Raw genomic sequence first — 25,120 nt, 5'->3', positions numbered from 1 at the left:
ATTCCTTAAGGTCAATTAACAGAGAACGATCTTGCATGTGTTTGCCTGCTGTCTGGACCAGATTCATGTATTCTCTCACACAGCGGCCAGCCTCAAAGTCTGGTTTCCGAGGTTTGGTTGGTATCTGTTCACCATCCACATACAGGGCCACAAAATTAATATCAGAATGTTTAAAATGAAATGGGTTTTTAGCGTAACTTCCGCTAAAGGCGTCTATCTACAAACCCTAGGACAAGTATTTTGGGTAATTGTCCCAAGAACAAGTTCTCCTGGTTACTGACCCTGCTGCGATGCTAAACACTTTCATTCCCACACGGTCCACAGGCTATTTAGCATTAGCGGTAAGCAGGGCCTCCGCATGCCCCAGACGGACGCCCGGGGCCACACGCACTTTCTTCAAAAAGAGGGAGGCTGATACAATGCGCAGTTTAAAACCCTCAGCTGCATCGCCCATTAAACAAAAGGCCTCTTTACTGCATGTCAATTTAATTTTCACATCCACCCCGTTCAACAAAAGTGTAATATATTTTCTCTAACAGAGCAATCTGCGTAGACATGACTGTTATTTGTGTTAGTAAAAGATGCTGTAAGTATGGAAGGAACACATTCACACCAACACATTTAATACAAGTTTTGTTAAGCATCTGGATTAACACACCCTTTTACAGCCGTCTGCAAATGGGCACCATGACACCCCCACCACTATCGCTATTAGGGAGTCCGAGTTAATTCATTCTTCTCGAGAGCCATGTGTTAGATATGAGCAAAAACAGCTGGCCCAAGATAGATTTACTCCCATAGGATTGCCGATGTGCAATTTCTCAAAGGTTTCTAGAAAGTCATCGTCCATCCCTGATTGGTAGAGGGAGGCAGGGCGAGTACTTAGAGGGGTCACATGACACCCCTTACTTGCGGTCACCTGCCCCTCTTGACCCCGGATGGATTACCCCCGAGGGCGGGGCTTTCCGGTGACGGGGTGGGCGGGGCTTCCGGGGTCAGGGGGCGGGGCTAATTTGATTGTTGGTAGGGCCGTTATACTACTGAAGGGGATTGTTGGATTCATCCTTTAATGGTTTCTCAGCCATTCGACACTGGGGGAACTGGTCAGAGTGGTCTCCAGTACATCCTTCTTTCAGCCGTGGTTTAGCGAATCAGCTAATTGATTACATAACCTCACACTCACCGTCATTTACAGAGCCAGGCGGTTGTGCAGGCTACGAGCGCACATGTTGTGATCAACGAAAGCCAGGCTTATGCGCTGTGAGCTCCCTTCGTGTGTGCGTGCACCTCTGGGCACAAGGGGGCCCTGATCTCAAGTGGAGGCTTTTATCTCGCTGTATGGTATGAACTAAATAAAATTCGTGCTTGGCAGGAACATGTTTTTCACAGAAGTTTTTATTTCCCCAGAGCCAGGTCCAGGCCTGGCATCCCGGCCACACCGCCGGGCGGTGCTGGAAAAGGCCCTGCAGCCCAGAAAGGGTTAAGAGGTCACATGGCCAGCGGTGGCAGGATGGAAAAGGAAGCCAGGCTAAAGGTGGACTACGAGCGGGTGGAAGTTGAGAAGCTGCCGGGGAGGGGGAGGAGGGCAGGGAGACAGGAGGGAATTGTGAAGGGAGTTGCTGAGACATAGTGGTGAAGGAACAGCGCAGTGGTTTGAGCCTTGGCCTGTTAAACTCAGGGTTGTGAGTTCAATCCTTGAGGGGGCTGTTTAAGGATCTGGGCCACATTTGTCCGGGACGGTAATTGATCCTGCTATGACCAAGGTCCTTTCCAGTTCTATGAGATAGGTATATCTCCATAGGACTAGGAACAGAGAGGGGACTGCAGGATGGGAAGACTGCAGGACTGCTCCCAGGCCTGTTCAACCCTCCAGGTGCTGCTCTTGTCCTCAACCTGCCAGCCGTGGGCCAATTATGTGGACTCACAATATTTCTGTTTTGGGGACACTAGCTCCCTGGCTTTGCCACCCCGGGGGAGGTGTGCGTCCCTCTTTCTTCCAGGGGGCAGCAATGGGGAAAAGGGCAGCACGGATGGGCCAGGGGGGGTCACTGGGTTTGCTTTTCTTCAGTGACCAGTAAAACCACAGATGTCAACAGTGCAGATCAACATCAGTTGGGGATCTCGCCCTTTTGACTCCAGAGCTGCCGTGGCTGATGCACCCAGCCAGGGTTCGGCAGCTGTGTGAGCCTGAAACACACGGCAGAGGTTTCTGAGACGTTGGGCTCTTTGGTTTCCTCCACGGTCATGCCGCAGTCTAAAGCGGGAAGGCGGCTTTCAGGCACGGCCATTTCAATTTAACGCTGCAGTTTTCAAACTCAATGTTCCTCCTTTGTAGCACTCCACAGCTGTTCGTGTTCACCTTACCCATCCTTGGGCCCCTGCCGGATGAAACAGAAAGTCGCGGTCAGTTTAGTTTAAGGAGCCTGTCACAGCTCTTCTTTATGGGACTTTTTTTTCCTTTTCAGACACAGGGGCCATGAGTGCAATACACCCCACCTAGGAAGGTTGCCCTGTGCAATCCATTCAAATAGACGAGTGGGGCCCAGTAGAACACGACCCTTTATACAGGCACAAAGACACATTCTTGCCCTGCCTGCCTCCTGTAAGGGACCTTTTACTTTTCCTCAGGTCACGATGGGTCTGTATGGCTGTGTCTAGACTGGCAGGATTTTCCGGAAATGCTTTTAATGGAAAAGTTTTCCGTTAAAAGCATTTTCGGAACAGAGCGTCTATATTGGCACGGATGCTTTTCCGCAAAAGCACTTTTTTGCAGAAAAGGGTCCGTGGCCAATCTAGACGCGCTTTTCCGCAAAAAAGCCCCGATCGCCATTTTCGTGATCGGGGATTTTTTGTGGAAAACAAATCTCAGGCCCTTTTGCGCTAAAGTTTTGTGCAAAAGGGACTTTTGCCCGAATGGGAGCAGCATCGTATTTCCGCAAAAAGCACTGATTTCTTACAGTAGGAAGTCAGTGCTTTTGCGGAAATTCAAGCAGCCGGTGTAGACAGCTGGCAAGTTTTTCCAGAAAAGCGTCTGATTTTCCGGGAAAAACTCCCTCTGCCCTACATGCAAATGGCCTCAGCTTGACCAGATCTGAACCCTAGGACTGTAGAACTGGAAGGGACTTTGAGACGACACCTGATTCCCCCCGCCCCCGAGACAAGCAAAAGGGAACCTCTAGATGGGCTGAGGAGAAGGAGAGGTCGGCTCCCGTCCTTCTGTAGCCTTCCCGATCCTCTGTCAGGTGACCTCTAGGTCAAGCCCCACAGGTGACCTCATTGGCCAGGGCCTCTCCCCTGCTAAACTAGCTTCCCTGGGCAGAGGCGGCCTTTTTCAGAGCGAGTAGAGTTCAGTGGCCAGGACTCCAGTGAGTCTGTCTCGCCTCCCTTGGGAATCCAGGGCAGCTTGGTGGCAGATGTGCAGTGAAGACAACTAGTTTTGACCACACACCAAGGAGGCCCTGAGCAGCTGGCGTGGGGCACCTTGCAGGCTCTAACCCAGCAAATGGCACGGCGAGGCATCTTCCATGCATGAAATAGTAACACTCACAGTTCTGGGACAGAGGCACCGTCCAGCCAGGTCCACTTCCCCTGGGATGAGTTAAATGCTAATCCAATCCAAATATGATCTGCCTCTGGTAGGGCCGACTGCAGGTGATCCTGCAACAGAAGGGCCATGTGAAGGTTTGAGGCTCTAGACGTTTTTTATTTCTGCCCCAGTGTTCACAGCACCCGGTGTTAAGACAGACCCCGAGATGCACGAATGCAGAAAACCCTCCCAGCAACAATCCGACACCACACGCTGTGCTGCAGACAGTCCCTTGACTTCTGAGTGCCAGTTTCCCTTTCGTAAAGTGGGGATCATGCCCTGATGTTGGACCATCTGGTCATTTGGATTGTAAATGCTTTGGCTCAGAGACTGTCTCCCCTAATGGGCACAGCCAGCAACCCACAGCATGAGACCGCCACCCTAACCGGCTGCCCTGGTTGTGCTACCATCTATCCCCATCCACCCCCTCTCGATCTGCTATTTTAGAACGAGTTTGTCTGTGCGCCTGTGAGTCCCTTTGTTCACGAACCCCTCCTAAACCATAAAAGCTGCAGCACCCAATTTGTTATGCAACTTCCTCTCACCCAAACTTAACCCAAGGCCAAGGTTTGGTTGTACCTGGGCAACAGGAAGTGCCAGGAATGGGACTGTTTTCCATACCATGGAAAGGGAGGGGGTAGAGAGAGGAGGGGAAGAGCGACAGATGGGAGGAAGATGATACTAACAGCAGCCACTGGGGGCATGTAACAGGGTGTGACTCACCCCCATGGGTGCCTCCTGCTGGCACTTTTCAGCCCCAGAGCGCCCCCTTTTGGCCAGCGTCTCACCCACTGTTACCTATTTTTCCTTCTCGTGGCCCCTTGCTCTGGCATCTTGCCCCGGCATCTTGCCCCGCTGGAAGCCCCCACCCACTATGCCCACCTTGTCTGCCCTAAGCCAGCCGCCCCCTGCCTCTCCTTACCCCCAAACCCTCACTCAAACCCTCACTTTCCTTCATTTAAAAAAAATACAAATATGGAAATGAAGCACGGACAGTTTTCATTTATTTTCTACCCCCTCCCACCTGTTATATCATTACAGACTTGAGCAACACTCGGTACATCTACTCGTATAAAATGCATAATAATTTGTCATTTGTGTCATTTCTGTAATTTATGTCATTAGCACTAATGAGATAGCGAGAGTCTTCGCTCTCTGAGCTGCTGGCCTGTGAACAAAATGTCTAACTCACTGCTGGGGCTGGAACCACGTTCTCATCAATTAGCCTTTGAACCCATGTCAGCCACCTGGCCCCATTGTTTGGCCGCTGAGGAGAGATTCCAAAGCTGCCCCACGGATCAGAAGAGCCCTCACCACTGGGTTTGTGTTTCCACTGGTGGTGCACATTTGTACAAGCCTTGGTGCACAGAACACATTTATTCCGCACATGGATGGGAATGATCCTCGCATGGGTGGAAAAGATTGGAGGGAACGTTAGTCAGGACCCCAAAGTAGCTTGTGACCCTATTTTGATTCTGACAACTCCATTAATGTGAGACTCACAGGTCTGACGTGAAGCAAAACACCAGGGTGGGGGGATTTGGGCCCCAGCTCCACCCCCCACTCCAGCACCTGGGGTCATGGAGTAATGTTCAGTGTCAGAAGGAGGTTGTGGGGCAATGGAGTTTGGAGACCCCTGTACAGAGACAGGTAGCAGAGAACGGAGACACGAGGAACGGCTCTCGCTGTGCCCGACAGACAATGCACGGTACCATCTGTTCCGTGTTCTGGATCACCAGCATTTCAGATCCCTTCCTTGTGCAGTCCTCACGGCTCTCGCTCCAGCTGTTCAGCTCTTTCGACAACCAATAGCATTTGTCCTCATGCAGCCGCCAGTTCACGGGACAGAGTTTGCACCTGGCGCCCCCTGCAGGGGTGAGAAGAGAGAAATGTCATTACTGCTTCAGGCACTTCCTAACACAGAGGGTTTCTTTCCCTTCAATCAGCCGTGGAGCCAGAGCCATGGTCCAGAACTAGATGTGGCAGCCTTTCCGGTAGCCGGCTGCTGTCCCCTCCCAGCTCCTCTGAGCTGAGGGCAGCTTGCAAACTCCCTGAGCTGTCCCAGAACCAAGGGGGCTGCCGAAATCCTCTAAGCCTGGTTGCTACCAGATGGGAGGGGCAAAGGGTGGGGAAGTCGCATTCCCTGGGGAGGAGGCCAAGCGGCAGCCCACCCACAGTCCCCAAGAGGAACTAAACCCCTCTCTGTCTGCACTAAGGGCACACACCCAAAGTAGGTTGAAAATTTTGGGGCTTGTAGACCCCAGGCCCTTAGGGTGCCGGTAGCATGGCCAGTGTGTCACATCTCAGAGGCAAACACTATAGTCTGGCCAGGTAGGCTCTGGCCCTGGAGGCCAATAGCCATTCAGCCCACGGCTTGGGGAAGAGGCATTTGGCTCGGGATGGCAGGAAGGGGGAAGGCGGCAGATCCCCGAGGTGTGGAACTTTACGCCGGGAGAGTCACAGGCGTCGACTCGCGTGGCAATGGGGAAAAATAGCCGTTGTGCATCAACCACCAGCCACAGCTGTGTGGTGGGGGGCAGGAGGCAATTGGGGCCTGAAGGGAGGGGGCAGAGTGAAGGCCAGGCCTTGGGGTAGGGGGGAAGAAGGCGGAGCTGGGGCAGGACCTCACGGCGGAGGAGGGGGTCACAAACCCACCCAGAAAAAAGGAAGCTGGCGCTTTGATTCCAGTTCCAAGCGAGCAGTAGCCAGGGTGACCATCAGGCCTGGTTTTACCGGACTGCCCTGTATTCAAGGCATCCTCAATTTTTTTTTTTAAAGAGGGCAAAATATCCCGTAGTTGAAGGCCCCCTGCTGGTGCTTGAGTTTCCTGGTCAGTGCAGCGGCAGCAGCACTATTTGGGGCTGGTGGCAAAGCAGATACCAGCAGGTGGGGAGTGGAGTCAGGCAGGGTGCGGCGGGAGGGACATAGAAAAAAATCAGGGAGGAGCGTCACCCTGCCCTGGGCACCCTAATGAAGGGGGAATCTGCCGGACTTTCCAGAGCCTCAGGCTGAAGCCCTGACTGCCAGCTCCCGCCCCCCGCTAGGGGCGAGGAGCAGCTGGCACTAGGAACTTCAGCCACTGGAGGCTCGAATGCCAAACAGCTCCTCTTTCTGCCACCCCACGCTGTGCACCAGCAGCCTCCGCCTTGGTGTCCAATATTGGGCATAGGGAAATACGGTCCCCCCAGCAATAGTGGGTCCTGGGGACCGTCGGGTCGCAAGTCAGGGTCTTCAATCCCAGTGCCTGGGCTGTCAGCCTCATTCCAGTGCCTACTCCAGCAAACAAGCCCCTTTGCACCGGTTTCCGGCTCACAGGTTTGCCAGCTTTCCAGTAGAATGAAACTGAACACGGCTGCCCCACCTCTCCCCTGAAGCTTCGCCCCTTCTGTGAGGCCCTGCCCACCCCTTGCTTCATCCCTCTTGCATGTCATGTCCCCCCACTGTCACTCAATTTCACCAGCCTGGGGCAGGGAGTTGGGGGGGCAGCGCTATGAGGATTGACGCTGGCGGTGTGGGCTCTGTGTGGGGCCAGACATGAGGGATTCAGTGTGTGGGGAGGGATCCAGGCTGGTTGGATGCCAGGTGGGGTGTGAATGCTCTGGAGGAGGGTGCAGGCTCTGCGATGGGGAAAAGGAAAAGGGGTTGGGGTGCAGGACAGGGCTCTAGGCTGGGGCAGGAGGTTGGGGTTCAGCAGTGGGTGTTAGATCCTCATGGTGCTTCCCTATGAGCCCCTAAAGGGGGTGGCTGGAAAAGCTGCACACGCTGCCCTCATGCCTACAGACACCACCCCCGTAGCTCCTATTGGTTGCGGTTCCTGACCAATGGGAGCTGCCCGGTGGACTCTGCACGCGGGCAGGGGCACCTGCCTAGCGAGCTGACAGCCACTTCTGGGAACCACGTGGAATTTAGCCCCAGGTCTTGCTGCATGACTGACTGGAGACACTGGGGCAGGGGTGGGCAAAAGGACCTCCACAGGCCGGATCCAGCCTGCCAAGAGGCCACTTAGGAGGGAGCCCTCTTCCCAGCGGTCAGCTGTGCAATAGAAGCACGTGGGTGGGTGGGGAGGAGGGGGCTGGGGGCAAGGAGCTGGGCTGGAGAGGGATCAGCAGAGGGTGGTCAGGGCCACCCATAGACACACCCAGGGCTGGATTAAAGCAGGGGTTAGCTGGGTAGCTGCCCGGGGCGCCAACCTATGGAGGGATGCCTGATTGCAGTTGTAGGAGTGCTGCTTGTCCAGGGGTGGGGCTGCGCATGCGCCGTATGCCCGCTGCCCAGGGAGCAAGAATGGCTCGGACCGACACTGGACATACCAGCACATGCGGCTGCCTAGGGGCACCCGGAATTTGGTATGCCCTGATCCTAAGGGCAGCCCTGAGCCCTGGTAAGTCCTGGCATCAACTTCCATGGGTCATGAATGCAGATGGGGGAGATTTCCTACACGCAGGTCGCACACAGCAGTGAGTGAGACGGGCAGCTACCCCCTGGAGACTTGGGTGTGACGTGCGCCCCACAATGAGCTGAGGTTACCTGCTGAGTTTATCTGGGCCGGATCACACACGCTCTGCTTCAGACGAGAAACCAAGTCCTCCAAACTGGAGTTGTATGCTCTTCCATTACTGGTGATTGGTATGACGCCATTGCTTGTCCAGGCTGGCCTCTCCTCCGCTTTACTCGGGCAGCCCTGAAAAACTTCAGAACAGAATTCCTGTGGGAAGGGCTGTCACTGCTCGTGGCCGAGGAGAGACGGCGTGTGGGGCGGCGATGGGATGGTGAGTCTGGCCTTGGTGGCAGCTGGACATGCACTAACATAACAAAAGGCTCGTGGGAACCCAGCTGTGGTGATTTCCGTGCTAAAATCTCAGCTGGGACGTGCTTAGTTCAAAACAGAAGCGGCAGAAGTCGATGGAACTCGGTTCACAATTACACCAACGTTTACTAAGCAGACCGTGGCGCCTTCCATTCTGAAATAACAAGGCCCACCCAAAGCGGACAAAGTCAATTTTGTTACTGTCCAGAGCAAACCAAATGGCGTTCAATTGACCTTAGCTACGCTGAGTCTGAAAGTGTTCACACGGCGATGAGAACGAAAATAACGACATCGCCTTCTGACTAGGGAAGAGGGCTCAGCCGTGACTCAGACACAAAGGGGTTTGTTTCCTCCCAGTACCACTGGCTTCTGTTCCCTCTGTGAAGATCTTAAGGCTTCAGTGTCCCCTGTGAAAAACTGAGATGGTGAAGGCCACACTGCCTCAGAGAAGTGGAAAGAATTACAGAGCTTCAATAATGAGGAACACATTGTCAGTCTCCATCCGTAACTCTCACACTTCTGGGTGGGGCTCACTGTCTCACTTAGATCACATCCAGGGAGGCCACACCTATATGTGCCAAAGATCAATCTTTTGGTATTTGTTTTAGTGGGTCTAGTAAAGACCCTCTAAATGGAATGCTGATGGTGCCCCCATCAGTGCCTGTACTCCTCCATTTGTGAGGCGTTAGCGAAACTGACGGGAACATTAGCTTCCATCAAACCTCCTGCTGTAGGTATGTCGACTTCAGCTATGTTGTTTGCATAGCTGGAGTTGCCTATCTTAAGCCAACTATCCAGGTGTAATATAAGGTTGGCCTGAGAATGAGTGAGCTCTACAGCCTTAGCTGAGCGCCAGCTGGCATTTAGCACAAGCTGGAGAGATTCAAGCACTAAGCTTCAGAGGTCTCTGGGCTGACAGGTGGAATTGAACCAAAGAACTTTTATCCAGGGTTAGAAACTGCTCTAGTTAAAGAGGCTCAGACTCCTTTGTGTGGCTACAGTGAGGCTGGCATCAAAATGCAGGGCGTGTCCCTGTACATTTACAGGAGGTTGAGAGAGGATGAGAGCAAGCAAACAAGCAAGCTAATGGGGGTGGGGGGAACCATCAAAGTTAGGTTTCTTCAAGTTTCCAAATAAAAAAACTCCTCATTTCTGAACATTTTCTATGAAAATGTGTGATTTTCAAATTTTTATTCCCCCTTCCATTTTTGGTTTTTAATTTTTCTCCTTTTCCCATTTGTCTTTTCTCCCATTTAACTACTAAATGTGATAGAAGGAACGCTATCCCAGGTGTACTCATTTTTCTTTTGGCCACCCTGCGAGTTTTCAGAAGTTGCGACATGAAAAAGAAATGAAAAATGGAAGAAAAAAACCCAACCTTCAAAAACCTTGGGCTTTATTTCAGACTGATTGGAAAAAAGAAAGAAAAAAGTTAGAGGAAAGATGGGAAAAATCACCATAAAAATGACACATGTCAAAAATAAAAAATATATAGTTGAACAATTTCATGAAAAAACTCAGCAAATGGATAAGTGACTAAAGAATAAGAAGAGGGACAAGGGGATAAAACCATGATGAACGTGAAAAATGACAAAAGTCAGAAAAAATGATCTGAAAAATTTCATGAAAAAAATCCACAAATGAAAAAAGAATGAATAAATAAATAAAATAAAAAGAATACAAAGGGGGAAGAGAGGGAAAACCAAGCAGCCCCAAAATGGAGAGGAAAAAGGCTCTTTTGATTTTAATTTCATCAAAAACCTTTTTAGAAAAGGGAAATTACTGTCTGAATAAAATCCTTTTTTAAAAAAAAAATATCTTGATCTGCTCTGGAGCAAGCTTCCTTCTTCATAGCAGACCGTACGCGAGTCATGCGTCCAGCCCACTACGTAGCTGGTTGTACAACACTTTGCTCTGCTCTTGGAGATGAGGGAGTCTCTTGCGGTTTTACTGGCAGACGTTACAGCTGAACAAAACAATCTATTCTGTGTGGTCAGGCCTGCCTTGAGACCCAGCTATTTAAAAAGGTCCAGAGCTCCTGCAGCAATGGTGTCCAGAGCCCTTTAAACTGCTAAGGGAGGTAGGCATAAGGCCAGGGGAATGATAGCTCAGGGGGTTGTGCATTGGCTTGTTAAATCTAGCGCTATGAGTTCAGCCATTGAGGGACCAGGGTAAATCTGTCAGGCATGGTAATCAGTCCTACTGTGAGAGACTGGACTCAATGAGCTCTTGAGTTCCCTTCCTGCTCTGAAATAGATTTATCTCTATATATTATCCTATTTTTAGGGCTGTCTGGAGAGGACTGCTGGCAGAAGGCAGGGGGCGCTATTGTCTGGGGGGCCTGAGAGTCTTGAGCCACGCCCTTTCCACCTGAGGCTCTTGGCCACGCCCTTTCCACCTGAGGCTCTTGGCCACGCCCTTTCCCCCTGAGGCCCCGCCCCTTAAAGGTGCACAGAGGTGCTGAATGGAATAAAAGAGGAAGCCAGCTCTGTGGGTGAAGGTCACTGCATCACTTACACAGACTCTGCTCATCGTCCCTACCCAAACCGCCCCGTCACCCTAACGTGAGGGGCTTTGAGGCAACAAGCCGACGCGCCTTTACGCAGACAAGTAGCCCCACGGATGGCAGCGCGGGGCATTGGACCTGCGGGAGCCTCACGTGGCGGCATAAACTTCTGAGCCACTTACCCCAAACACCGAGCCCGGTGACCGTCGCCAGCAGGAGGAGGAGCCCGGCGCTTCCTGCCTTCAGAGCGACCCCGTGCCAGTGCGGGCAGGGCGGGGAGTCTAGGAGATGGGATTCAGTGTGAGGAAATGGGGAGGTTGACAGGTTGTTGTGTCTTCTCAGAGCTCGCACTGAGGTGACACTCTTGGCTCACATGGTGCTTATACAGCCCCAGGAATTGCAGTTTCAACTGCCCATGTAGCGTCAGTTAGACCAGTGTTTCTCCACCTTTTTTTATTAAGTACCCATTTTCCAAAAAAATACTAAGTCCCCCCAGTACCCACAGTTTTCAGACACACATTTTTTTCTACCATTGCAACACATTTGTTTAAAACAACTTAATCGTAGCCAGGTGGGCGATGACATTTTTGAGTGTGAAATGGTTCAGAGAAACTGAGTCAGGCCATGTCTAGCTTGCTGGCTTCTTGGGCAAGAAGCTTTTATCGGAAGAGATCTTCCCCAAAAATGTCTTCTGCAAGAGCACGTCCACACTGCAAAAGGAAAGAGAGCGTCCAGACTGCATGGATGCTCTCTCGAAAGTAAGCTCTGATTGCTACGCACAGAATGGCCACCAAGGCACCTGTGCTTTTTCCTCTTTTTGCGCAAAATCCCCTCTTCCCCTCTTGAGAGAGAGCTCTTGCGCAAAAGGGCGTTCTTCCTCGTAGAAAGAGAAATAACAACTAAGCAAAGACCCTCTGTTTTTTCAATTCTCTTGCACAAAAATGCGCTTGAGGAGTGGACGCACCAAGAGTTTCGGCCAATATTTAAATTGATATTTAAAAAAAATTAGTCTGCAGAGCTAGAATTAGTAGCCATCCACAGACTTAATCCTAGCTTATGAAGACGCTGCTGTCAATACCAGAATAAAAACTGCCCATCTAGCACTGGCAATAGCTGAGTACACATCTGAGTAACAATTTATCCAGACAAGGCCACTTTCTGCTCCAGAGAACTGTCCGTACAGCCAGCTGCCTCCCATTCCATCCTCACTACCATTGCAGCTGTGAATTGGGTTCGTTGTGTGGTTGCACCAAGAGGATCCAACTGAAAATGCAGCCCAAATTGCTCTGCACCCTGTACAGGTTCCTTGTGAGAGCCCATCCCTGCCCGCAAAGCACTTATAAAACAAATAGATAGAAGACAGATATGGCGGGAGGCAGAAAGCGGATGGCCAACGTCAGTTAGCCAGGATTAGAACCCAGAGCCACCCATTTAACCACCCCTGGTCTCATACCCAAGGAAAATGCTTTCTACCCGTCTCTTCCTTGAAACCCCTCTCCATGGCGATATGTCGCAAACTGAAGACAACCTACGTCAATACCTTGGTGTCCAGCTGGAGAGAGATGTGCTGAGTTTCCCCACTTCGGCCGAAGGTTCAGTACCGTGTAACCTTCCTCGTCTTCCATCTTCCCTGAATTTTTCGGTACTGGGCGAGCAGAAGGAGAGCTAAGTGCCTACCAGAGTGAAACAGACTGTCAGCATCCTTTACAAGTCTTTGCAGCTTTTCGGGACTGTGAGACCACACAGGAAATGTCGATATCTGGGTGGAAACGTGTGGCCCAGTTCTCTGGTCCACCTGGCCAGTGATCTGGTGAGGGCAGTTCTCAGGTCTTTTGTTTGTGGCTCAGAAAGACTTTTAAACTCCAAGTGGCTTTTGTTTTCTAGCTGCAAAGCTTCACCAAACATGTTAATTTCTTTGAAAATGTTTGCTGATACTTGACCAATAAAAGGTGCTTGTCTGCTTCCCCTCCCCCATCCCTCTCTCTCTTTTCACCTCCTTCCCCCTCTCCCCATTTTGCCTCTGGTAAAAGAGAAAAGGAAGAAGCTAGAGAAAGAGCTTATAAAAATTATTATTAATTTATTTTGTGAAAAGTTCTGGGAATTTTTTTTTTAAAAAAAAAACCTTCTGTAAACAGGCTCCCTTTTTATTCTGTGGAGCTAGAGTCTGTCTTTTCCAAGTAGTTTTCATTGGGCCAGCGACAGGTCTGAGTTCAGGCTATTCCCTTAATACAAGAACCAGGGGTCAGCCAATTAAATGAATAGGTAGCAGGTTTAAAGCAGTAACAGGTAGTATTTCTTCACACAGCACACCAGTCAACCTGTGGAACTCCCTGCCAGAGGATGTTGTGAAGACCAACAAGGTTCAAAAAAGAGCTAGATCCATTCATGGAGGTTAAGTCCCTCAATGGCTATTAACTAGAATGGGCAGGGATGGTGTCTCTAGCCCAGTGGGACAGGCACATATTTAAGATTGTGGGTGCTGAAATCCAGCCCCTTTACACCTGTCCACCCTGTCCCCAAGATGAGGCTGTGAGCAAAGCCCTAGTGCATGGGGCAGGCATCCAGGACCCCTGGCCTGGGGCCAGAAGCAGAGCTCCCTGGTGTGCAGGGCCTGCCAGCATCTTCCCTCCTTGCAGCACACAGGGCAGCTGTTGAGGCCCTGGGGATTAGGCCTGGAGCTGAAGGATGCTGCAGCAACCCCTCGTCCCCTTGGACTTCTAGTTCCCAGGTTGTGACCTGGCCTCTGTTTACGTGAATCTGGGAATGGGCATGAGGGGAAGGATCATGTTCTGGGCCACGAGAGATACACAGACATCCACGCTGGCTCTGCCGACGGCACTTTCAGGAGTATCTCAGAATCTCGATTGTATTTTTCCTTGAGACACCCCTGTGATGTAGGACGATGCTGTTATCTCCATTGTACAGACTGGGAATGAAGGAGGTTTACCAATCTTGCGCAAAAAGGGTTTTTTGCACAAAAAGGAGATGTCCACACTGCTTGTTTTTGCACAAGAACCCCTAGCGCAAAAATGGATCAGCAGAAAATATGCAAATGAGATCATGATGTATGCTAATGAGTCCCTCATTTGGGTTTTGGTCACTGTCCTCCAATGAACCTAGTTTAAAGCCCTCCTCACTAGGTTTGCAAGCCTGCCCGCAAAGATGCTCCTTCCTCTCTTGGTTAGGTGGATCCCATCTCTTCCTAGCAATCCTTGCGCCCGGAACAGAGTCCCGTGGTCGAAGAATCCAAAGCCCTCTCTCCGATACCACCTGCGCAACCACGCATTGACTTCTTCAATTTGACGATCCCTGCCCAGTCCTTTCCCTTCAACATGGAGGACGGACGAGAACACCACTTGTGCTCCGAATTCTTTGATCCTTCTTCCCAGCGCTACATAATCCGCACTAACCTGCTCAAGGTCATTCTTGGCCGTATTGTTAGTTCCCACGTGGAGAAGCAGGAAGGGGTAGCGATCCGAACGTTTGATCAGTTTTGTAAGCCTCTCAGTCACATCCTGAATTCAAGCTCCAGGTAAGCAGCACACCTCCCAAGATTCCAGGTCCGGGTGGCAGATGGATGGCTCAGTCCCTCTTAGGAGGGAGTCGCCGACCACCACGACCCATCTTCTTTTGGGGTGGTGGTTGTGGAACCCCTATCCCTAGGACTACGCATCCCATGCCTTCCAGTAGACTGTGTTCCCTTCCGGTTTCTTCCTTGTGAGGTCCCTTCCAAAGCACTCACCACTGCAGAGCCTGTGGAGAGAGCCTGAAAGTGATTACTTACCTGTATAGCACTGGGGGATTCCTGTGCTGGCCTTTTCCCCCTTCTAGAAGTTACATGCTGCCAGTTCTCTCCCTGTTCCTGTACTACCCTCTCTGGCTCTTCCGCCTGCCGTGTTGGAAGGCAGCGTTTAATCCTGCAGTCGAGGAAGTCTTCATCCTCTCTGATCGAGTGTAGGGTCAACACTTGAGCCTCCAGCCCTCTAATTTTTTCTTCCAAAATGGTGACCAGCTTGCACTTAGTGCAGATGAAATCCGTTCTTTCTTCCGGGAGGAAGACAAACATGGCACACGCTGTGCAGGTAACGATAGCAGACCTATCACCATCCATACCTGCTGTCCTGGAAAAAGGATTTAAAAGAAAGGCAAGAGACCCTCGCCCCCTTCCAACTCCCTCTCTAAACTCCCTGTTAGCACTCACCTGTTAATCTGCAAGATACCACAGGACTCCTTGTCACTTTTGCAAAGTCAATTTTGTTACTGTCCAGAGCAAACCAAACGGAACTCAACTGACTGTAGCTATGCTGAGTCTGAAAGCGTTCACATGGCGATGAGTACAAAAATAAAAACATCCCCTTCTGACTAGGGAACAGGATTCAATGGTGACTCAGACACAAAGGGGTTTGTTTCCTTCCTGCATCACTGGCTTCTGTTTCCCCTGTGAAGATCTTAAGGCTTCAGTGAAAAACTGAGATGGTGGCAGCCACACTGCCTTACAGAAGTCAAAAGGATTAAAGAGCCTCAATAATGTAGGAACACAATTTCAGTCTGCATCTGTAACTCACACACTTTTTAGATCACTTAGATCGCTTCCAGGGAGGCAACATCTATATGTGCCAAAGATCAATCTTTCCGTGTTTGTTTAAGTGGGTCTATCAAAGACCCTCTAAATGGAATGCTGATGGTGCCTCCATGAGTGCCAGTACTCCTAAGTCCATCAGGAATAGTCAGTGTCGAAGCAAAAGTCTCACTCAGTTTACGTGGCTAAACAGACAACTTTATTGATCAGTAAAGCCAAGTGAGCCAAACGTGGTCCCAGCAGGGCCAGGCCCAGTAAGGCTGGCTAATACAATCAATCCTAGTATCTTTATACCCTTAGCCAAACAGTCTGACATCAGGGCATCCAATTACAGAAATCATCAATTAAACTAGGAAAAACAAAGCCTTATCAACAAGATGGCGGACAGGTACGAGGGAGTACATCTCCTGTCTCAACCAGCCCAATTAACACTTTCCAATAGCCCATCCTGTAGGCCTCTTCTCACGGGGTGACAGAAAGTTCATTCTGGTCTACGTGCGAGAGAGGAAAGCTGAAATGGTTTCTGTTATACAAGATGGCTTCTAGCTAAATACGAAATGGTTTCTACAGTGTCTACAACTCCCCCCTTTTTAGCCTTTTAAAGGCTAACCTTGAAACCATTTTATACCTCCGTTTCCCTTAAATTTCTTGTTCCTTTCTCTGCTCATCATATTTTAACCTCATTACTTCCATATTTCCTTTAGTAAGGGTCTGTCTTGTGTTTTTCAGAATACAAGAAATACAGCTTTTGATGAACAAGAAACAAAAATAAACACACAAGACTATAGCCAATACTAAAACTACACCTTGCAAAATCCAAGTTCCCACATGCCCAAACCAGCCTCCCAACCAACCCCAGAGGGTCAACTCTTCCTCCTGCCTTAGGCTTTTCACAGTTCTTTCAATCTCTGAGGCATCTTCCTCTACTTCCTTCCTGGTGTCAGTGATTTACACTCAGCGTTCTTTTCCCACTAAGGCACAAACCCCGCCCTTACTAGCTAGGATGTGGTCTAGGGCCATCCGGTTCTGGAGAACCATTTGTCTCACTTCTCCTAACTCCTTATTAATGGCACGGAGAGCTTTGGTTGTGGCATTAGCTACTTTCTCGAAAGCTCCTTCCAGCCTCTGAATTTCTCTTACTGCATAGGCCACACCCCATCCTGGGAACATAATTCCCCAAAACCGCTGTGTTTCTGTTCTCTCTCGATAGTTTCGGATTCTACCACCAGGGAGACGGTTAGTGATTCGAATGGCTGGGAAGGCTGCTCTAATATAGCAGGTTCCACTCGAATCCTTGGGCAGTGTTTTATATGCCCAATGGCCACATATGAAGTAGAGGCCAACCTTTGCTGTTTAAGGTCTTTTGGCATTATATCGATTGAAAACGACCTGTGCAAAGAAACGGACTTTAATGACATAATTGAAGAATGTGCTGTCAAAAGAGCTAGACCGCTAGAATAGACTTAAATACAAATGAAAATGTTTAATTATTCATGCAGAATTTTGTTTACGGATGAATTACAATAGAATTAAAATAAAAATTATCCAACTAAATTAAGTTTCTGTCAAATTTACCCAATTCACATGTAATATGAAAATAGCCTTCAACTTGCGCATTTGATGCCTTTTTAAAAAAATTTTCTCCAAAGGGGGGTCCTGTAAAACTCTCATCCGCCCCTGCTCCCAACTGTACCCAGCCCCCTCCCCAATGAAGGTGCTGCCCACGCTGCTTATCTGAGCTCGAGTCCTGGGGTCCTGTGAGCAACTCAACTTTCACTTAACACTTGCCCTTGCTGGGTTTTGTGCAGCCACGCGACAGCCGAGTGTCTGGTGAAGATGCCCTGTGCTGATGGGAGCGAGAGGAATAAACCCACCTGTGTCGCTGTGTCGGAGGGAGGTGATATCCTACCAGCCTAGCACTGTGCACAGCGGCACTTACGTCCGTGTAACTGACCTTGCTTGGGGGAGGGGCTAATTCACACCCCTCAGCGACATTGTTGGGATATGGAAGAATTAAATCAAATCCCTAGCGGCTCAGAAAACGAACAAAACAGCCCGTAATTTATTTTGTATTTATTTTTTTAAATCTCCTAATTATTTCCAATCATTTTGTGATTCTGGAGAGCTGGCTAATTTGTAGACACGGGGCTGGTGTAAAAAATCCTTTGCACATTTATTCATTTCCCCCGGGGCACCTGGCATTGGCCACTGTGGGGCTAATAGGACACTTGGGTTAGCTGGACCTTTGGTCTGACACGGTCTGGCTGTGCTTAGGATCTGCCAGATCCTCCCCTGCCTCTGATTAAGTTCCCTGGGCTGCATGCAGAGTCAAGACAGCGCTTAAATTGTGCTGGGCTTGCAGCATCCGCTACCAATGTAAAATAACAGGGCTGGCGCCTGCCATTGCAAATTGAGCCCCGCGGCAGCACACGTGGGGTGGCAGGCAACATCTGGAACTGCGGGTGTCCTGTACAGGCCAACAGCGCAGCCAGTGTAGCAGGAAAGGCAACGGACGGGCGTGGGGTGTGATCCTGTCGGACGCGTTTGGCCTCTTCTGTTCCAGCCCCATCTAACGCTTCCTCCAGTGCAGGCTGGGCTTGCTGCAGATCCAGTTCTTTGCCGTCAGGCACGCGGAGGATGAGACACCGACGTCGTTCAGATACGCGCAGTCAGCTCCTCCCGTCACAGGAAACCTGCAAAGGACGTCGGACACAGCTCAGGGGCTGATGGGATTTCCCTTTCCTGGACCAACACAAGGCCCCTCCCTGGGGGGAGTGAATCCAGAGGGGGAGCTTTAACATGGGAGCCGAGGGAGAACGAGGCCGGGGCTGGTGTCAGGGTCTGAGCAAAGACCAGCAGAAACAGTGGCAGGAGCTTGGGAGCCAGCCAGGAAACAGGAACATATAAAAATGGCCACTCTGGGTCAGACCCAAGGTCCATCCAATCCAGTGTCCTGCCTGCCCACAGTAGCCAATGCCAGGTGCCCCCGAAGGAGGGATCATTACAAGCTCCGCTTTCCCCGTCCACAGCTGTGACGGGCCGGTCACCTCACACAAAGCCCGAGGTGGCAAATTCAGCCAAGTGACTGACAGGTGCCCCTGGAGGAAAGCCAGGGCCGGTTATGGCTAATTTGCTGATGAAGCCCAGCTGGTGAGAGGAGCAGAGCTGGGCCTATGAAAGCTGGAAACAGAAAGGCTACGTCTACACTGGCATGATTTTCCGCAAATGCTTTTAACAGAAAAGTTTTCCGTTAAAAGCATTTGCGGAAAAGAGTGTCTAGATTGGCACGGATGCTTTTCCGCAAAAGCACTTTTTGTGGAAAAGCGTCCATGCTCATCTAGACGCGCTTTTGCGCCAAAAAGCCCTGATCGCCATTTTCACCATCGGGGCTTTTTTGTGCAAAACAAATCCGAGCTGTCTACACTGGCCCTTTTGCGCAAAAGCTTTTGTGCAAAATGACTTTTGCCTGAACGGGAGCAGCATAGTATTTCCGCAAGAAGCACTGATTTCTTACATGAGACTGTCAGCGTTCTTGCGGAAATTCAAGCGGCCAGTGTAGACAGCTGGCAAGTTTTTCCGCAAAAACTTGCCAGTCTAGACACAGCCAAAGAGGTTGCAGGGAAGTCGGCTGCAGCAGCTCCCCAGGAGAAAGGGGGGAGTTTAGGGGCTACAGAGCCAGGGTAGTTGCAGACAGCTGGTGGGAAGGGACTTTAGCAAACACCCTGGCCAGGCCGATCGTGCAGCGACCCGGCTGGGGGCCGAGCCATGAAGAGGAGGCTGCAGTTCCTGGGACAAGAAAGGAGTCGCAGTCAGAGAAGGAAACGGAGACTCTCTCTAGACTGCAGGCTTTTTCAGAAGAAGCTTTTCCGGAAGAGATTTTCGGGGAAAAAAACTTCTTCCGAAAGAGACCGTCCACACTGCCGAAGTGCAGTGAAACAGTGATCTGCTTTTTTGACAGAGAGCATCCACACTGAATATCTCCTCCCCGTCCACATACGCCTTTTTTCCTAAAGAGCTCTTTCACAAAAAGGCTTCTTCCTTTTAGAAAGAGGTGGACCGATGTCGGAAAAACCCCTCTGCTCTTTCGATGTTCGTTTCAAATAATGCGATTGCCGTGTGGACGTAACTCAAGTTTTTCCAAAAAAAACTCTGTAGTGTAAGATATACCCCGAGTGATAGAGTGTAACCGCCAGGAGGGGTGTGAGCTCATGCAGGACAGAGGCTCCTGCATTAATCGCTGTAGGTCCCCAGTTCGATTCCTGGCTCCCGACGCCCCTGGGCGGGTCGGCGTGATTGTGAGAAGCAAGAGCTGTGCTACCTTCATACAACGCGTGGTTGTTCTGAGAGTGCTTCTTTGAGCAAATTTAGCATCAGTGGGAACTAACGTGGAGAAGCTTCCCAGACAGAAAGCAGCACTCACAGATTGTTGAATCGTGTCCCGTTCACCCACTTCCAGAGCTGGCCACCTCCTTCCCTCCGCAGGCCGATCCAGGGGTAATCGCATCTCTTATAACTCATGAGAAAAGCCTTTAAAACAAGGCGGGTACATTAATTTGGCCTGGTTAGAAGCATTTCGAGGGGGACCCATCCTCCAACGATGTAGCTCTGCTAACCCTCCCCCCGTAGGCTACGTGGAACCGTGGGAGCAGCCTCAGTGGGGAGAAAAGTTTCTTAACAGGGTGGGGAGCCTCTGGCCCTGGGGAAGATGAGGCCTCTGATTTGCCTAGAACCTGTCCCCAAGGGTGCGCTAACCTCCCTGCTGCTACCCTGCAGGGCTGGAGCACCCAAAGTCTACTAGCTTCGGCCCCCCATGGCTCTGGTGTGCAAGGGGAAGGTGTCTAGTCAGGGATTGATCCGTGCAAAACTCTTTATGCAAAATGGGCTTTTTGCCCCCATTGGAAAATGCCGATTTGGTGAGAAGGAAACATTTTCCAAAGTGAGCCATTTCGCCAAATTCTGCATTTTGCAAACCCCTCCCTGAAGGAAAAAAAAAAACACACAAAAACACACAACAACCCCGATCTCCTGCTGTGATTTGAGGGCTCTGAACACTTTGGTTCAGCTTGATTGGGTTTGACCCTGCGCTGCCCGTCCTCCCATCTGGGCGCCCCCTCCTGCCCGGACCTGACATTTCAGGGACTTCCCATCTCGTTACCCCGGCAACCGCCTCCTTGGCCTGCAGCCGCCTCTCCCCACCTGCTGGTCCTCCTGGCTCCCCAGGGCTGCCTGGCCAAGTCATGTGCAGGGTTAACAGGGGCAGCACGAACAAGGCCGGATAATGCACAAGGCACAGCCCTTGTCCCCTCCCTTGTTGTGTCCTGCCCCTCGACACGCAGCCAGGAGCCCTCTCGCCGCTGCGCCTTCTCCCCGGCCCAGCCCCTCCCGTCACCGCCGCAAAACCATTTTTTCCCACACGTACCAGTAAATACCCACCAGCTCCTGCAGGGAGTCGATCCCAGCCAGGGAGGCGCCCAGGGAAGAGCAGATGCTCTGGCTGTAGGCCCAGTTCCCTTCGGCCGTGGAGAAATAGTAGCACTTCCCGTGGTGGCTGACCCAGCCGTCGGGGCAGGAAAGCACGACAGGAGGAGGCTGAGGGTGATAAAACACTCCCACTGCAAACAAAGCGCCGTGGGGTGAGGGATCTGTCCCCATCGGCCTCCCCGGCGCCTGGGGCTCCACAGCCAGGCAGCAGGAACCCCCCAAGTGTGAGGGCCGGCACCTTTTGCACCCTCAGTGCCTCCTCAAGGCAGCTCCCCGGGGCACTGGCCCTGCTGTATCCAAGGGGAACACGGAAAAACAATCCCTCAGAGCCAGGCCTCGCTCAGAGCTTGGGCGATGGCTTAGGGTGAGGGGTGGTTATAAATGAAGCCTTTGAATGGGCATTTGTGCCCCTGATTTCAGGGGTGCTATGGGAGGGGAGTTGGGATTCTTGGTTCTAACCCTGCTTTTAGGATGGGAGTGGGGTCTAGTGGCTAGAGCAGGAGCGTGGGGGGGCTGGAAGGCAGGACTCCTGGGTTGTATCTGCAGTCCCAGGAGGTGCGAGGAGCCTGGGGGCAAGAGGGGATGGCGGGGAGTCAGGATGCCTGTTTTCTCTCCCTAGCTCTGGGAGAGGAATGGGATGCCGTGGGTTGGGCGGGGATGCTGGGAGTCAGGACTGAAAGGTTCTCACCCCAGCTCACTCGATGTCAGTCGAGCCAGTGGCAAAGTGACTCCCCGGTGCCTCAGTTTCCCCTTCTATAAAATGGCGGGACAAGACCCCAGCGTGCATAGGGCTGCGAGGGGGGGGGGTGCAGACCCCCCACTGTGACAGCCGGGCAGTTAACAGAGGAACCAGTCGCTCCCTCGGCTGTGGCAAAGGGGCCAGTTGGCAGCAGCTGCTGTAGAAGGGTGTAGGGAGCAGTGGCGGCCGGAGAGGTTCCTGCCGGACCCCAGAGGGAAAAGGTGGGAGGAGGGGGAGGTGGGGGTAGGGAGGAGCAGGAGTTTTAGCTGTTTAAACACAGGGGGCCTGGGCTGGAGCCCAGAGGAGAGGGCATGTTGGGTCCCCCCAAAGCGGGTGCATAAGGAACGCCCCCCCAGAGAGTGCGGGAACTGGAGGCTCACCCTGGAAGGGGGCAGGATGGAGGTGACCAGGCCGACCCCGGAAGCTGCCATGGGTGGCATTGACACAGACGGACCCCTGTGGTGCCCCCCCTCCACCCCCACCTGTCACGAAGGGGAGCTGCGGCTGGGAGCTCTCAGGATCCAGCTTTATGGGCTGGCTGAGGGGTGGTTTATCCCAGGATCCCCTCCGCCCCCCCCATGGCTCTTGTGTATTGCAGGGGGCTGGAGCTCAAGGGCTGGGCTCTGACAGCTTCCGGGGGAAGGGGGAACCCCAAGCGCGAGGCCGGCGGGGCTGGAAACTCACCTATCAGAGCTATCTGCAGGGCGAGGATGGCGAGAAGGAGGGTGAAGAGGATTCGCACCAACCGCGTGACTGATTCTTTGACTGTAGCTTTGAGTTCACGGATTGAGCCAGTGTTTAAAAAGACGTCGAGGACAGACCCTGGAAGGGAAAGGGCCGTTAGGGCCGGGCTGCCCTGGGAATCCCTCTCTCTGCGTCACACAGCACCGGGGGGCACAGGGAGGGGGTCATTGGCAGTGGGGCTTGAACTCTGGGTATCAGCCCCCGTCTCCCTTGCTTGCTCCCAGCCTAGAGGGCCCTGTGTTAGCCCAGCCAGGCTTAGGGACTGGACAGCATGGGGGTTAACCAGCTACTGAATTTCTCCAGGCCCTGCTCCCATCCCCCCGAGCAGGGGCAAAGGGCTCCGAAAACCGTGTCTCCCTCTTGCCTTCTCTCTGCAGCCTTTGCCCCCTGGATGCTCAGTCCCGGAGCCAGCAAGGCAGCATCACACGACCAGCTTTGAAATCAGCATCCACAGAAAACACCCCAATGTCCGTCCTCCCGCCACGAGTGGGGGGTTGAACCTGGGACCTCTGGCTCCACAGGTGCCACAGCTATAGGGGTAGATCCTCCAGCAGGGGAAGTGGTAGCAGACTCATCCATTTCTGCCACAATCCCGCCCCTACAGATGCCACAGTGCAGCGACTCGGTACAACCAGAGCTCTCAGTCTAAACGAGTTAGAACTGGGGCACCTAACTTCTTCAGGTATCTGCAAACATCCTCCTTCACTCTGCACTGCTGTAGCCTCAGGCAGAGGCGCAGCAAGGTAGGGCGTGCCTTTCCCACCCCTTGCAATGCCACCAGCAGCCAGTGGGGGGCGCTGCAGGCCAGAAGGGAAAACATCCCCTTAAGATGCTCGTGACATGAGAAGGGCTCTCGATGTCCAAGATGCCTGGCTGGTGCATCCTTCTTATCATAGAATCATAGGACTGGAAGGGCCCTCGAGAGGTCATCGAGTCCAGCCCCCCGCCCTCAAGGCAGGGCCAAGCTCCGTCTACACCATCCCTGACAGATGTCTATCTAACCTGTTCTTAAATATCTCCAGAGAGGGAGATTCCACCACCTCCCTTGGCAATTTATTCCAATATTTGACCACCCTGACAGGAATTTTTTCCTAATGTCCAATCTAAACCTCCCCTGCTGCACTTTAAGCCCATTACTCCTTGTCCTGTCCTCAGAAACCAAGAGGAACAAATTTTCTCCTTCCTCCTTGTGACACCCTTTTAGATATTTAAAAACCACTAGCATGTCCCCCCTTAATCTTCTTTTTTCCAAACTAAGCAAGCCCAGTTCATGAAGCCTGGCTTCATAGGTCATGTTCTCTAGACCTTTAATCATTCTTGTCGCTCTTCTCTGTACCCTTTCCAATTTCTCCACATCTTTCTTGAAATGTGGCGCCCAGAACTGGACACAGTACTCCAGCTGAGGCCTAACTAATGCAGAGTAGAGCAGCAGAATGACTTCACGAGTTTTGCTTACAACACACCTGTTGATACAACCTAGAATCATATTTGCTTTTTTTTGCAACAGCATCACACTGTTGACTCATATTCAACTTGTGGTCCACTCTGACCCCTAGATCCCTTTCCGCCATGCTCCTTCCTAGACAGTCGCTTCCCATCTTGTATGTATGGAACTGATTGTTCCTTCCTAAGTGGAGCACTTTGCATTTCTCTTCATTAAACCTCATCCTGTTTACCCCTGACCATTTCTCTAACTAGCATTTTGAATGCTCCAGGTGTCTTACATGCTCCAGGTGTAAATGATGATCAGATCTGGGGTCAGGAAGGAATTTTCCCTCAGGCCAGGTGCCTTGGGGGAGGTAGGTCGTGTCTCCCTGTGTTGCATGGGCTGTAGGGGGCCTGTTGGGACCCTCTCGACACATTTCACAAGGATCAATGGTGCCACCACGAGATCTTCTGAATCGAGTGCGCTGCCTGATGCCCCAATGACAGTGTCCTGTCTGACCCTAAACCCCCAGCACTAAAGCTAAGATCATCCCCCACCAACTCCACTGGGCCGATTCTTCAAATGTCAGAAAATCAACGTTCTCACACCTGAGCCATGGCCAACGGTAAAGAGGCTGCCAAAACACACACACACAAATCCTTCTCAGACACCCTCCAAGCCCACGTGAAGAGTGTGATGTTGACACACCCATGGGAAAGCAAAGCCCTCGATCAATCCGAATGGGAAAGGGAGGCCGGTTTGCTGAGATTCAGCAGCAGAAATGGAGAAAGGGGAAAGGAGACGAGGCAGCTCCGCGGCCCAACCCAACAATCCGCATCCTCTTCTTCCATTGGCCCCACTGGGACCAGAATTGCAGGTCTTGGATTTGCATCATTAGCCACCTGCAGCTCCACCTGTGACAACGAGCGACCGTTTTATTGGGAGAGAAATACAGAGGACCCCACTGTGGTGACCAAAACCCAGCACAATGGATTTGGAGACTGGATTTGGGACCAACCACCTTTTCTCTCACTCCAACCTCCCTCTGTGTGACTTAGGCTGTGTCCAGACTCAGGGTTTTTTTCGAAAAAACTTCACTTGCGTCTAGACTGCAGCCGCGTTCTTTCGAAATTAAATCGAAAGAACGCGGCTTTTCTTTCGACGGTGGTAAACCTCATTTCACGAGGAAGAACGCCTTCTTTCAAAAGTGCTCTTTCAAAAGAAGGCGTTCTTGAATGTAAATAGGGCTTCT

The 25,120-nt window shown here is 51.6% G+C and overlaps 1 protein-coding gene and 1 long non-coding RNA gene across 4 annotated transcripts; both read right to left on the bottom strand.

The window, feature by feature from the left end:
* Positions 1–295: 295 nt before the first annotated feature.
* On the bottom strand, positions 296–15,279 carry LOC102447123 (killer cell lectin-like receptor subfamily F member 1). Of its 3 annotated transcripts, XM_075914170.1 has the most exons (8): positions 15,101–15,267; positions 14,310–14,652; positions 12,440–12,572; positions 11,082–11,180; positions 8,114–8,275; positions 5,299–5,453; positions 3,548–3,657; positions 296–2,378 (listed from the first exon to the last, which is right to left on the bottom strand). In XM_075914170.1, the coding sequence occupies exons 3-8, from the start codon at positions 12,522–12,524 to the stop codon at positions 2,255–2,257; spliced, it is 735 nt and encodes a 244-aa protein (XP_075770285.1). In that variant the 5' UTR covers positions 12,525–12,572; positions 14,310–14,652; positions 15,101–15,267; the 3' UTR covers positions 296–2,254. The 3 variants fall into 3 exon arrangements, with proteins under 3 accessions (XP_075770285.1, XP_075770284.1, XP_014434377.1); XM_075914169.1 differs by lacking the exon at positions 14,310–14,652 and having other exon boundaries at positions 15,101–15,266; XM_014578891.3 differs by lacking the exons at positions 11,082–11,180; positions 12,440–12,572; positions 14,310–14,652 and having other exon boundaries at positions 15,101–15,279.
* A 1,828-nt stretch (positions 15,280–17,107) lies between these two features.
* On the bottom strand, positions 17,108–21,072 carry LOC142823288 (uncharacterized). Its single transcript, XR_012898559.1, has 3 exons — positions 20,912–21,072; positions 19,899–20,005; positions 17,108–18,171 (listed from the first exon to the last, which is right to left on the bottom strand). It is a non-coding gene; the product is annotated as an uncharacterized LOC142823288 (long non-coding RNA).
* Positions 21,073–25,120: the final 4,048 nt, after the last annotated feature.

The sequence above is a fragment of the Pelodiscus sinensis genome, chromosome 32, assembly GCF_049634645.1.
Source record: "Pelodiscus sinensis isolate JC-2024 chromosome 32, ASM4963464v1, whole genome shotgun sequence".
NCBI lineage: Eukaryota > Metazoa > Chordata > Testudines > Trionychidae > Pelodiscus > Pelodiscus sinensis.
The sequence above is the reverse complement of the archived record's forward strand: the minus strand, read 5'-3'. Positions and strand labels throughout refer to the sequence as shown.